Source organism: Lampetra planeri, chromosome 12, assembly GCF_965212315.1.
Source record: "Lampetra planeri chromosome 12, kcLamPlan1.2.h2, whole genome shotgun sequence".
Lineage (NCBI taxonomy): Eukaryota > Metazoa > Chordata > Hyperoartia > Petromyzontiformes > Petromyzontidae > Lampetra > Lampetra planeri.
In genome coordinates this window covers 3,368,452-3,381,388 of record NC_136118.1, presented here as the reverse complement: position 1 = coordinate 3,381,388, position 12,937 = coordinate 3,368,452, and the positions used below count along the sequence as shown (strand labels likewise).

Here is a 12,937-nt window from a genome sequence, read left to right as displayed (position 1 = left end):
GGTATTATTCCACGAGCCATCCCCTTGGAGCACGATTCAGGCGGAGCCAGATTATTGTTCATAGTCGTTTATTATTATTATATGTTTTTTGCTACTCGCTCCGGCGATCCCTCCTGGTTAATTGCGCTTTAGTAAAGCGATCCTCCGCAGCTGTGCCGCCCTGTTGCTGCGGTTTTGTTTTTAATCACGGCTCTTTAGACATCGCGGCTCGGGTTCTGATGCGTGACGGAGTCCGCTGGCGAACGCGGCGCTGGTGCCGGTCGATGTCACGTGCCGTCCCCCGCGTAACAAACACAAATGGCTCCGAATTTAATTAAAGCACCCTGCGCTGCTCAAGAACTGTCGTTTCGGGCGACGACGCAACGAGAAAGCCTCCCTGAGCCTTCACGCTTTTCTTCTGGAGCCTCTCCCGTGTTCGGGATGTTTGGCCAAATGCATTTGACGAGCGTGCGGGATGTGGCAGGAAGCTCGATGTACCCGGAGAAAACTCTTGCGTGCAAAGAGGGGCAGCGTAGACAACACATAGACACGGACGTTCAATTCAAGCTGGAATATCTTGAAGCGCTCGGACGCTCTTTGCTCTGACGATCTTTTCCCCGGGTTTCCAGCCCGAGCTGGTAGCACTCGAAGCTCCGCTCTAGATAGATTCAGGAATCCATTGATGTGCTGCCATATTTTAGCCACCGCGTTGCTCAAGCCGACAACGCCCGGTATTCCGAGACAGCCTCCCTGGCAAGTGCTCAGCTCAACTCTTCTTGGTCTGTGAAATCAGGCGTGACTGCTGGTGCATTGCGGGTGATTTGGTTATGGAATCTTTAACTTCGCGCTGTAAAGTTAATTCTGTTATCCTACAACGCATGTTGTTTTCATAACGCGAATTCGATCTAACACGGTAGATGTATTCGGGAAGATTGTTTTTGTAACGGGGATGCGAATTCCATATATCGCGATCGAGTGAGTAGAAATAAAGGGTTGTACGACTGCCTCGGCGTAGCATTCTAGATTTGAAGCTTTCGTGACTGCAAGGATTCATATTCTTAGGTTTTTTCGGTAAAGTCACGTAGGTAAAATATTAAAATGAATTAAAGTAAAATAAAAAATAAAATAAACATCACGACGTTTCGGAGGCAACACAAGCTTCCGTCTTCAGGTGGAACCGTCACAGCACGATTGCTGTTTTACTTGTATTAATTTTAATTTGTTACCTACGTGACTTTACTGAAAAAACCTAAGAATATCGGCGTAGCATCACACAAGGCGGGATGCTGCTGGATGCTTCTAGATGCTACCCACGCGCCTCGGTCTTTGTTCAAATCTGCATTCGCATCTCACGTGTTCTCGCGGACTGTGCTTTACCCTATATTATATATTATAACGCGATTGTTCCATTACACGATGTTCTTCAACCACTCTATCGGAGAACAGACTGTCCGCATCTTTTTTTTTTATCTCGAAAACCTTGAGTGAAGGCTGCCGGAGTGGCTTCTGGGTGATCTTGCCAGAGGCTTGAGGTGACAACAACAACAACAACAGCAGTTCCAGCGGCAGCAGCTGCAACTTGAGAAACATTATTGGAACCTCATTTGCCAGTAAAAAATATGATAATTGGTTTTTACCCTTCTATCTGGAAACAAAACGGACACCTTTTTTTTACAAGGAGTCATGTTTGCATAGACCACAATACCTGCAGTCATAATGCAAACAAAAAATACAACTCTGATAATGTATGCACTGTCCTTGAAGTTGATTGGTCCACACCCGAGACAGCTTTCCTTAGAGCCTAGTCTCACATGGTGTTGGACCAGATGACGCCAAATGGCGCACAAAGAAACATTCTCAGTGTGCGATGACGGAGCTGCATTTCCACCGCGGCTGAGAGGCCACAACGGTCGAGTTTCACGTGGGGAACGGCGGCACAGCAACACATCAACAGCCACACGGCGGCACAAACCGAACGACGGCCAGTCACAGCGATCACACTCCGGCTCGGAGAAGAACCAAGTGGCCCAGGAACTTCCAGTGCACCGTGATTTAGGAGCCCCCGTTTTTCTTTTTATTCCTATCATTACACGTTAACAAGAAATACATCTTCCACGGCCTGAAACCCAAACATGGGGTGAGTTGGAGTATGGCGCTGCAATAATAAACATAATTTGTGTTTTTTTGTTCAATAGCCGCTTTGGCCAAAGGAGAAAGATTGGCTCATTTTGCCAAAGATGAGAACACCAGGGTTAGTCCCAGACTCTCAGTGGCTAGATTTTTTTCTCTCCGCCTTCCGCCTGCGAGTCAACATTGCGTTCTACTCTGGACTAAGCCTGTTTGTTTAACCCCCCTTTTGTGCTTCGCATTGCAGAATCGGTCCCTTTCTCTCGCTGTTATCGTAACCCTTTCCCGGCACGAGAAATAATGCAGCGCAGAGATGCGCGATTAAAACGTCAAGTGAAGCTCCCAGCTGCTGGCCCTTGCTGAAGCACTGGTAATCACGCCCGATGATCGTAATCACGCGCCATGTTCGGTGCAAGATAGGTAAATGTAAATAAAACAAAGGGACGTAAATGCCCCGTAAAGCCTTAGCAGACTGTTGCGGCAAGTGCTGTTTAAGCAAGCACCCATGAATACCGGCACAACACACGAGGGAGTGGGTGACCATCACCATGCCCAGCCGCCTTTATCTCCAAAGTGGCGATGTTTAGGGCTGAGTCGACAAAGGGGAGGCGCAGGACCGGTTCGGATAATCATCGCTGGTGTTGGCCGTGAGCAGGAATCGAACTCGGGTCACTGGGTTCGCAGCACACCGCGCTAACCGCTATGCACGCACGCACGCAAGCGCGGCAAATGTTTCACACACGGAATCCGTGGCACGAAATTGCAGCCGATCCTCGGGTATTTTTTTGGTTTTACGATGAACACGCAGACACCGCTCGTTCCGACACGCGGCCGGTCCCGGCAGCGGCAGCTGCTGACCATTACGCACCACGCCATATTTGGCACGAGTGGACCCAAGCGCTCGCGCGTGTGCACGTGTATATGTTCGTATGCATGCGTGTGTGCACGCGTGCATGTAATGCGTCTTTGTGTTTGCACGCGTGTTTGCGAGGAGCGGTATTGTAGCGGTTAGCCCCGTACACTGCGGTGACTCAAGTTCGATACCCACTCACGGGGGATCTTTGCGAGCATGCACGCGCGTGCACGTGCGTGCGCGCGTGCGTGTCTGGGGACTCCGCGTGGCACCGGGCGGCTGATGGGGAGCTAAGTTTGGCTGGCGGCGGCTGCGTCGACGGTGGAGGGTTTTGAGAATTTGAGGGCGGAGGCGGCGCAGGAGATTCCTCGTCGTCCGTCGCCACCGCTGCCGCTGTTGTACTACTGCCGCCGCTGCTGCGTGCTTCGCCTGGCCCTGGGCAGTGTTCCTGTCTAATGTTGACGTTTCCTTTTGTTTCGTCTTGTTGCGCGCCCCTCCGCACGGTGACGTCCGTGCGTTTGGGTCTCGTTCGGCAAAGCGTCGGTTGTACGATGACTGCGGGTGATGCTTTGCGATGACGGACGCGGCGATTGATGGAAGTGTCGGCGATTGCAATGTTGCTCGTTCATGACGATGATGGCATAGACGCTGATGGTGATTGATATGTGTGTTGGTGTGAGTCGGTAGATGATAATGATGTTAAGAGGAACAGAAAAAAGAGGAAATGGTGGAAGAGGAGGGGGTAGATGATTCTGACGTTGGTGGCTGGTAATTAACATGACGACGGAGTTTAATCCTGTTTACAAATCAGCTGCGGCCACTCAAATCCCAATTTGTGAGCAACTCGAGAGAGAGAGAGACTCTCACACACACAACCAATCGGAAATGTGGAACACATGTAGTGTTAAACGCACTTTATTTTTCCTATGGCCGACGAAGAAACCTTAATCCTCAGAGTCGGTGCCAAAATATCTCGGGACCCCCCCCCCCTCCGTTCGCCTCCAGGGGGTGGCGCAGCGAGCTGTTTTAAACCGAGGCCAAGGTTGGAGCCGCGGTTCGTTTGAAAGGGCCGAATTCTTCCGCGCTCTGTACAATTCCCAGCAGGTGCGGGGCTGCCGCGCTTTGAAGCTGCCGGCGGTTTAATCGATACACAAGCACGGCGAGTGCCTTCCGCACCCACGTGCCCAGCGGTAACCCATTAGGGAAAAACGAGTGTTTTTTAGCCCCCGTTTGGAAGGCCAGAATTGAAACGTTATGCTTTGCCGTATAAAAGGGACCAAAAGAAAAACACCGAACCAATTTGGGCCGTGCAATGGCACGGGCACGGCGCTCGCTCTGTCTCGCCCGTGCGTGGTCGCGTGGGTCCTCACGCTTTGCCCACTCGCTAAAATAAACGATTTTCTATTTTACCGGGTAAGGCCCACTGAGCTATGTAGGTCTTAATCAGAAGCGACCTGGCTATCACAAATGGGCTTCAGATCAGTCGCCCAGGTCTCTCCGTGTCGCTGAAGACCGCAACGCAGGAAAACACGAATAAAGTTGACTTCTGAAAACCACGAAGGCACAAGGCGAGGCTTGAATTTCAGCCGGGTCTGTCGATGTCGGCGACCCAGGACTTGTTTCCGTCGCCCAGCGCATCGTATCAATGGTGTCTCTGGCCTTCCCCGTAACTACGACGAGTCACGTGCCACCTCCAACGAAGCAGCGACCCGGAATATACTTCCCGAAGCGGGTGTACCGCATTGAAGAATACACTATAAGATTATTGAACTGTTTTTTTTATTTCACCAGGTAAAGCCCACCGAGCGACTTGGCTATAATAAATGATGGCTCAACGAAGCGGCTTATCGCGTGAAAAATGTATATCAGCCAAATACTCTTAAACGCATGATTCCAAATGTGGAGGGAAAAACTGAGAAAATTCCACGCGACCAAGGGGAGAGAGACATGCAAACTCCGCGTATACAGTAATAGTAATAGGTTTTTACCCTTTTATCTGGCACCAAAACTGACACCTTTATACAAGGGATCATGTTTGCAATAACCACAACACAAGCAGTCAAAATGCAAACAAAAAGAAACAACTCTGATAATGATATGCACTGTCCTTGAAATTGATTGGTCCACACCCGAGACGGCTTTTCTTAGAGCCTAGTCTCCACCGATGTTGGACCAGATGACGCCACAAGGCATACAACTGAAAAACAGCGCACTATCAGAGTATTGAGAGCTAGGAGTATAAGCATTTACACTAGGAGACCTCCTTTGCCAGTAGCAAGATATAGTAATATGTTTTTACCCTTTTATCTGGCACCACATATACAGTCGTCAGAGTCAGGATTGAACCCACGACCTCCTGTTTATCAGGTGAGGTAGTTGACATCTTACTCTGTGTCCACGTAATCTTAAACAGGCCGACCGCCTCTGCCACCAGAGTGTCAGCACGGACACTTCAGACAAAGAAGCCAATCGCTTCGTGGGCTTTACCTAGTAAAGTAAAGCATTTGCTTCGTGATTTCTTCCTTTCCTAGACGTTGCACTCCGAACCATCTGTTTGTTTTATTTGTTGTGGTCACTTTATGACCCGCCCCTATTTGACATCTGTGGAAAAAGAGCTCCAAACCTCATCGGATTCCTCCCGCAGTCTAAATAAAGATTCTGACGCTGATGACGCTCGCGTACACGCCTTGATCAGAGCTCCGTTTCTCACTGAATGTTTTCCGGGCCGCTGGTAAGACCGCTGGAATAGATTCTACACGTGACGAGTAGCCACAGTCGCAGAGAGAGAGGCGGAGAGGGGAGGGGTGTGGTGGTGGTATACTGGATGTGGTGTTTTCCGGGTTGCTGACCTGGCTGAAATTAAGCCCTGGTCAGGCCTTAATTGGCAAGGACGTGTAAATTGCGAAAGGTGTCGTCGACGTTTAGACGACCACGACCGCTCGCTCGCCTCTCCGACGCCCCCAGCACTCTTTGTCACAGAGCAGCCAGCGGTCGGCGTCGCAGAGGTCATCGGCGATGGAAATCGACGCCCGTATTGACGCCATCGCGTGATCATTCGTTAAATAAGATTATTAATTTAGTTGCTTGCTTTGTCTTTTTTTTATTATTCAATCACGGTTGCTAGGCCACAGGCCCAAAGGCCCAAAATGCCAATCGGCGGTCAACTGAATGCGTTAATTGATGAGCGCTGATGTGCGTCTTGAAGTGGGCAAGGTCATTGTCACAACTCGGGGAGAAAAAGACGACGGGAGGGAGTTGTACTTGAGAGCAGTGCGAGGGATGAATCCAGAATGAGAAGTGCCGTGACCTGCAACGTGCTTGTCGAACTAGCTACGGATGATCTCTTACTGCCCGGCACTACCGCTGACATTGACCAACCGCCCCTGTGCGTTCCCTCCCATCCTCCCATTGCATCCTCTCCACCCCCCTGCCCCTGCCCCCCCCCCCCCCGCAGGGAGTTTGAGAGCGAGTGGTTGCTGTGCGACTGCGGGATGCGCTGGCTACCCGGGCACCTGCGCAACCGCTCGGTGCGTCTGTCGGAGCCCACGCGATGCCCCTACCCCCGCGCGCTCCGCGGACTCCCCGTGCGAGCGCTGCAGGAGACGCAGCTCAACTGCGGTGAGCATCTTCTTGGTTCTTTCGGTAAAGTCACGTAGAAGGGAAGTAATAAAATAATAATAAAACATAATAAAACAATTTTCACGACGTTTCGGCCACAACGCAAGAAGCCGTCCTCAGGTGAAGACCAGGTCTGTCGGGGAGACAGCGTCTGAATGAAACACCACCACGCTTGGAGCGTATATTTAAGCTGGGTTGGAAGGGGGGAAGGGCGCCTTGACAAAATAATTTGCATATCAAGAGGAATTTAGCATATTTATGGGAAATGCAGGTATGTGATTAGTACTACTTGTGAAATGCGTAGGAGGTGGGCGGCGGGGTTTCAAAGTCATATTATGCCCCTGCATTATGCAGGATGAGCATCTCCCGTGCCTCCACCCCCCACCCCTCACAACGCGCTCGCGACGACGCGCGGACGCACTGGGCTTGCCATCCAGAAGTCGCCGGTCGCATTGTGTCACCCGGCGGCGCGGTAGTTGAGACAGAGCGGAACGCTTCTTGAGCTCTCCCCCCCCTGCCCCCCCCTGCCCCCCCTGCCAGAGGTCGCAACCGGGTACCCGATACCCGTACCCTACCCGATACCTGGCTACCCGTACCCGGCCGGGTACGGGTACGGGTAGCCGTTTGCGACCCTGGTGCGGTCGGGTACGGGTAGGCCGTGAGTCACTGGTGAGTAACTGTTTGTCACTCATTTCGGGTAGGGCACGGGTACGGGTAGGGAATCAAAACCCGTTTGCGAACTGTGCCCCCTGCTCCCCTGCCCCCCTGTCTCACGTTGGGCCACTGTGACCCTGCCCGTATTGCGTCCAGGGGGGGGCACGTCTTGTGCTCGCTCCTCCTCTTCCGCCAGCCGTGGGTCCCATTGCTTCATTGCCCAGCACTCTGGTAGCCACGTGAAGGACTGACGCGAGATGTTACCTGCCTCGATTGGTGGACAGGAGGTGGAGGAGGGACTGTTCGCCAACAGTGTCATGAGCGAGCAATTGCAGGGCTGCACCTTCACCTTATTATTATTTAGATTTTTACGAGTTTGAGAGAGAGGCCTTTGAGGGATGAATGAACGGGGTGGGGGGGGGATTAAGTTCATCCGACAGTGGAGTGATGAATGTGATGCGCGAATGAGGACCATGTGGGTTCTAGCGGATGCCCTTTTGCCAGTAAACAATTGCAGGGCTGCACCCTTACCAATGACCAATTCACTCGCCATGCCCTCCATCTCGTCAGAGCTGGGAAGCTAAGGAGGGTTGAGCCTGGATAGCGCTCGGACGAGCAACCATCGTACATCAAATCATTCTCAAGGGGCCTGCAGGGCTATTTGGTAGGCAGCAGGGGCCCGTGCAGAAAAAAAACACAGTGTTGTACTGTACTGTGCTCCATAGTCTATGCTCCCATCCTTGATCAATCTGCTTGGTGAAGTGTCACAGTGGTTAGCACGCAACAGAACTGGAACCCGAGTTCGATTCCCGGCCACGGTGAATATCAGAAGCAAGTGACAAATTGTAATTCCTAAATATGGCGTTGTTAGTTTCAATGTGAGGTTAGTAACACTTAGTCTGTGTTCTCCAGTTGCCTGGGTGAAAGTGGGCTCGGTTTTGCCCAATCCTGGCCAACTGGCAAGACAAACTTACAAAGAATGAATGAATAATATCTGAAGCAGGCATGCCCCCCTCCCCACCCGCCTCCGTCTTCACTAACCTGCACTGACCAGCGTGGTGAAGTATGGTCAAACAGCCCCCATGACTGGCGCGGCATGGTCAGGCATCCACACAGATGGCTGCTCCACGTTGAATGCATTTTTCCTATCAACGCTGTTACCATGCACGTGTTAGTCTGGGGCGGTTGGCATTCAACTCTCATTAGGAACGTTTGAGTTCCGATCCCGATCGGGGGCGGGGGGGGCAGTCTCAGAACATCAGTGGAGACTTCCCGCATCCCGAAAGTGTTGAACTTTCACATGTTGCTCAGATGTACTGGCTCGTGTGTTCGTCCATTCGTGTGCCTGTATGTGTGTGTGCGTGCATACGTGTGTGTGTGTCATTGTGATGGAGGGCCGTAGTGGAGCGGTTAGCGCACTGCGCTCCAAACCTGCCTGTTCACGGCCAACATCAGTGACGATTATCTGAACCGGTCCTGGACCTCCCCTAGGTCGACTCAGCCTTAAAATGAGTACCTGGAGCGGTGTGTAAAAATCGCCACTAGGGAAACAAAGGCGGCCGGGCGTGGTGTTGGACACCCACCCCCTCGTGTGCCGTGCCGGCCTTCATAGGTGCTCGCTAACAGCACTTGCCCCAACAGTTTGTTCAGGCTATACGGAAGATCTTTGCCTTTGTGTGCGTTTGAGTGGATGCATATGCGTGTGGATGCTTGTGTCAGCGCACGCTTGTGTTTTGTGTTGTGCGCGCGTGTCCGTGTGTGTACGTGTATGCTCGTGCTTGGCTTGGTTTGTGATTGCATGCAAGCATGCATGAATGTACGCTGTGTAAATGTTCGTCAAAATGCGTCCGTATGCACACGTGTGTGTGTGGTGTGTGTGTGGTGTGCTTGTATGAGTGCGCGTTTGGTTCAGCGCATGCTTATGCATATATTTGCGTGAGTGCATGCGTGTGAGTACCTGTGTAAGTGTGTGTGAGTACTTGTGTGTGAGTGCGTGTGTGAGTACTTGTGTGAGTGCGTGTGGGTGTGTGCGTGTGTGAGTGTGCGTGTGTGAGTGTGCGTGTGTGAGTACTTGTGTGAGTGCGTGTGTGAGTGTGCGTGTGGGTGTGTGCGTGTGTGAGTGTGCGTGTGTGAGTGTGCGTGTGTGAGTACTTGTGTGAGTGCGTGTGTGAGTGTGCGTGTGGGTGTGTGCGTGTGTGAGTACTTGTGTGAGTGCGTGTGTGAGTGTGCGTGTGGGTGTGCGTGTGTGAGTACTTGTGTGAGTGCGTGTGTGAGTGTGCGTGTGTGAGTGTGCGTGTGTGAGTGTGCGTGTGTGAGTACTTGTGTGAGTGTGGGTGTGTGAGTACTTGTGTGTTAGTGTGCGTGTGTATGAGTACTTTTGTGCGTGTGTGAGTGCGTGTGTGAGTACTTGTGTGAGTGCGTGTGTGAGTGTGCGTGTGTGAGTGTGCGTGTGTGAGTGTGCGTGTGTGAGTACTTGTGAGTATGTCTGAGTACTTGTGTGAGTGTGCGTGTGTGAGTACTTGTGAGTGCGTGTGTGAGTACTTGTGTGAGTACTTGAGTGTGCGTGTGTTAGTACTTGTGTGAGTACTTGAGTGTGCGTGTGTGAGTACTTGTGTGAGTACTTGTGTGAGTGCGTGTGTGAGTACTTCTGTGAGTATTTGTGTGAGTACTTGTGAGTATGTCTGAGTACTTGTGTGTGAGTGTGCGTGTGTGAGTACTTGTGTGAGTACTTGTGAGTGCGTGTGTGAGTACTTGTGTGAGTACTTGAGTGTGCGTGTGTGAGTACTTGTGTGAGTGCGTGTGTGAGTACTTCTGTAAGTACTTGTGTGAGTACTTGTGAGTATGTCTGAGTACTTGTGTGTGAGTGTGCGTGTGTGAGTACTTGTGTGTGAGTACTTGTGAGTACGTGTGAGTACTTGTGTGAGTACTTGTGTGAGTACGTGTGTGAGTACTTGTGTGTGAGTACTTGTGAGTACGTGTGAGTACTTGTGTGAGTACTTGTGTTAGTACGTGTGTGAGTGCGTGTGAGTGAGTGAGTACTTGTGTGAGTACTTGTGTGAGTACTTGTGAGTACGTGTGAGTACTTGTGCGAGTACGTGTGTGAGTGCGTGTGAGTGAGTGAGTACTTCTGTGAGTACTTATGTGTGAGTACTTGTGTGTGAATGAGTGTGGCTGGGACGAGGCTAAGCGGGATTCTTTGGGATCATCGTGACTTAGTTTGAAAGCCGCGGGCTCAGGGCACCAAACTGTGGCACAATAATAAATAAGTCTCTTTAAACAACAATAAAAAAAACCCAATAACAACAACAACGAAGGCAACAACAACAAACAAACGAACGTCGCGGCAAGAAACGTCGCACCAGCAAATCGGTGTTTTTATTGCCCCATTATGTTATTTTTGCTTTTGCCACGCCAATGTCTTTGCTTAGCATTATTTATGTTTACGTTTTGGTTGGGCTCTTGCTACACTTGCCCCCAGGGTGGCGCGGATCATCTGACAGGTCTCAGCGGTGGGCCCCCCCCCTTCCCTGCTGCCCCCCCCCCCGCCAGCCCTCGACGCCCCCCCCCCACAAACAAACCGCGCGGCGCTGTGGCAGGCGGCGGCGGCTCGTGTCGCCGTATCCTCCACCTCCCTCTCTCGCGCCACGTGGACACACTGTGGAAGTTGCGGGAGTCCCACGAGCGAATGGTTCCCGGTGGTCATTGCTTAGGGCGCCACGGAGGCGAGATGTTAACTACCTCGCCTGATACGCAGGAGGTCGTGGGTTCGATCCCGACCCTGACGTCACGCCTGTGTCTTTGGAGTTCGTGTGCCCTCCCCGTGGTCGCGTGCGTTGGTTGTGTTTGGCCGCTGTAGTTTCCACGTGATGAGCCACTTGGTTGAGCTATCATTTGTGGCCAGGTCACTTCTGAAAAAGAGCTACACAGCTCAGTGCGCCATACCTGGTAAAATAAAATAAAACATAGTTTTTCGTTTTAAAAAATAGTTTTGGACCACAGATGCACAGGGGCGTGTTTACAGATCTCTATGGGAGTGAGTGAAGGTCGCTGTAGCTCACAGATCTCTATGGGAGTGAGTGAAGGTCGCTGTAGCTCACAGATCTCTATGGGAGTGAGTGAAGGTCGCTGTAGCTCACAGGTCTCTATGGGAGTGAGTGAAGGTCGCTGTAGCTCACAGATCTCTATGGGAGTGAGTGAAGGTCGCTGTAGCCCACAGATCTCTATGGGAGTGAGTGAAGGTCGCTGTAGCTCACAGGTCTCTATGGGAGTGAGTGAAGGTCGCTGTAGCTCACAGATCTCTATGGGAGTGAGTGAAGGTCGCTGTAGCTCACATATCTCTATGGGAGTGAGTGAAGGTCGCTGTAGCTCACAGATCTCTATGGGAGTGAGTGAAGGTCGCTGTAGCTCACAGATCTCTATGGGAGTGAGTGAAGGTCGCTGTAGCCCACAGATCTCTATGGGAGTGAGTGAAGGTCGCAGTAGCTCACAGATCTCTATGGGAGTGAGTGAAGGTTGCAGTAGCTCACAGATCTCTATGGGAGTGAGTGAAGGTCGCTGTAGCTCACAGATCTCTATGGGAGTGAGGGAAGGTCGCTGTAGCTCACAGATCTATATGGGAGTGAGTGAAGGTCGCTGTAACTCACAGATCTCTATGGGAGTGAGTGAAGGTCGCAGTAGCTCACAGATCTCTATGGGAGTGAGTGAAGGTCGCAGTAGCTCACAGATCTCTATGGGAGTGAGTGAAGGTCGCTGTAGCTCACAGATCTCTATGGGAGTGAGGGAAGGTCGCTGTAGCTCACAGATCTATATGGGAGTGAGTGAAGGTCGCTGTAACTCACAGATCTCTATGGGAGTGAGGGAAGGTCGCTGTAGCTCACAGATCTATATGGGAGTGAGTGAAGGTCTCTGTAGCTAACAGATCTCTATGGGAGTGAGTGAAGGTCGCAGTAGCTCACAGATCTCTATGGGAGTGAGTGAAGGTCTCTGTAGCTCACAGATCTCTATGGGAGTGAGTGAAGGTCTCTGTAGCTCACAGGTCTCTTTGGGAGTGAGTGAAGGTCTCTGTAGCTCACAGATCTCTATGGGAGTGAGTGAAGGTCGCAGTAGCTCACAGATCTCTATGGGAGTGAGGGAAGGTCGCTGTAGCTCACAGATCTCTATGGGAGTGAGTGAAGGTCGCTGTAGCTCACAGGTCTCACTGGGAGTGAGTGAAGGTCGCTGTAGCTCACATGTCTCTATGAGAGTGAGTGAAGGTCTCTGTAGCTCACAGATTTCTATGGGAGTGAGTGAAGGTCGCAGTAGCTCACAGATCTCTATGGGAGTGAGTGAAGGTCGCTGTAGCTCACAGATCTCTATGGGAGTGAGTGAAGGTCGCTGTAACTCACAGATTTCTATGGGAGTGAGTGAAGGTCGCTGTAGCTCACAGATCTCTATGGGAGTGAGTGAAGGTCGCTGTAGCTCACAGATCTCTATGGGAGTGAGTGAAGGTCGCTGTAGCTCACAGGTCTCTATGGGAGTGAGGGAAGGTCGCTGTAGCTCACAGATCTCACTGGGAGTGAGTGAAGGTCGCTGTAGCTCACAGGTCTCACTGGGAGTGAGTGAAGGTCGCTGTAGCTCACAGATCTCTATGGGAGTGAGTGAAGGTCGCTGTAACTCACAGATCTCTATGGGAGTGAGTGAAGGTCTCTGTAGCTCACAGATCTCTAT

General features: G+C 51.5%; 1 protein-coding gene across 1 annotated transcript in view; it reads left to right on the top strand.

Moving 5' to 3' along the window:
* Positions 1 to 12,937, top strand: part of LOC144721528 (adhesion G protein-coupled receptor A3-like) — a 108,218-nt gene that overhangs the window by 68,904 nt on the left and 26,377 nt on the right. The window contains exon 6 of the mRNA XM_078599202.1: positions 6,414 to 6,577. Coding sequence (XP_078455328.1) covers positions 6,414 to 6,577 — 164 coding nt within the window. The remainder of the gene's footprint in view (positions 1 to 6,413; positions 6,578 to 12,937) is intronic.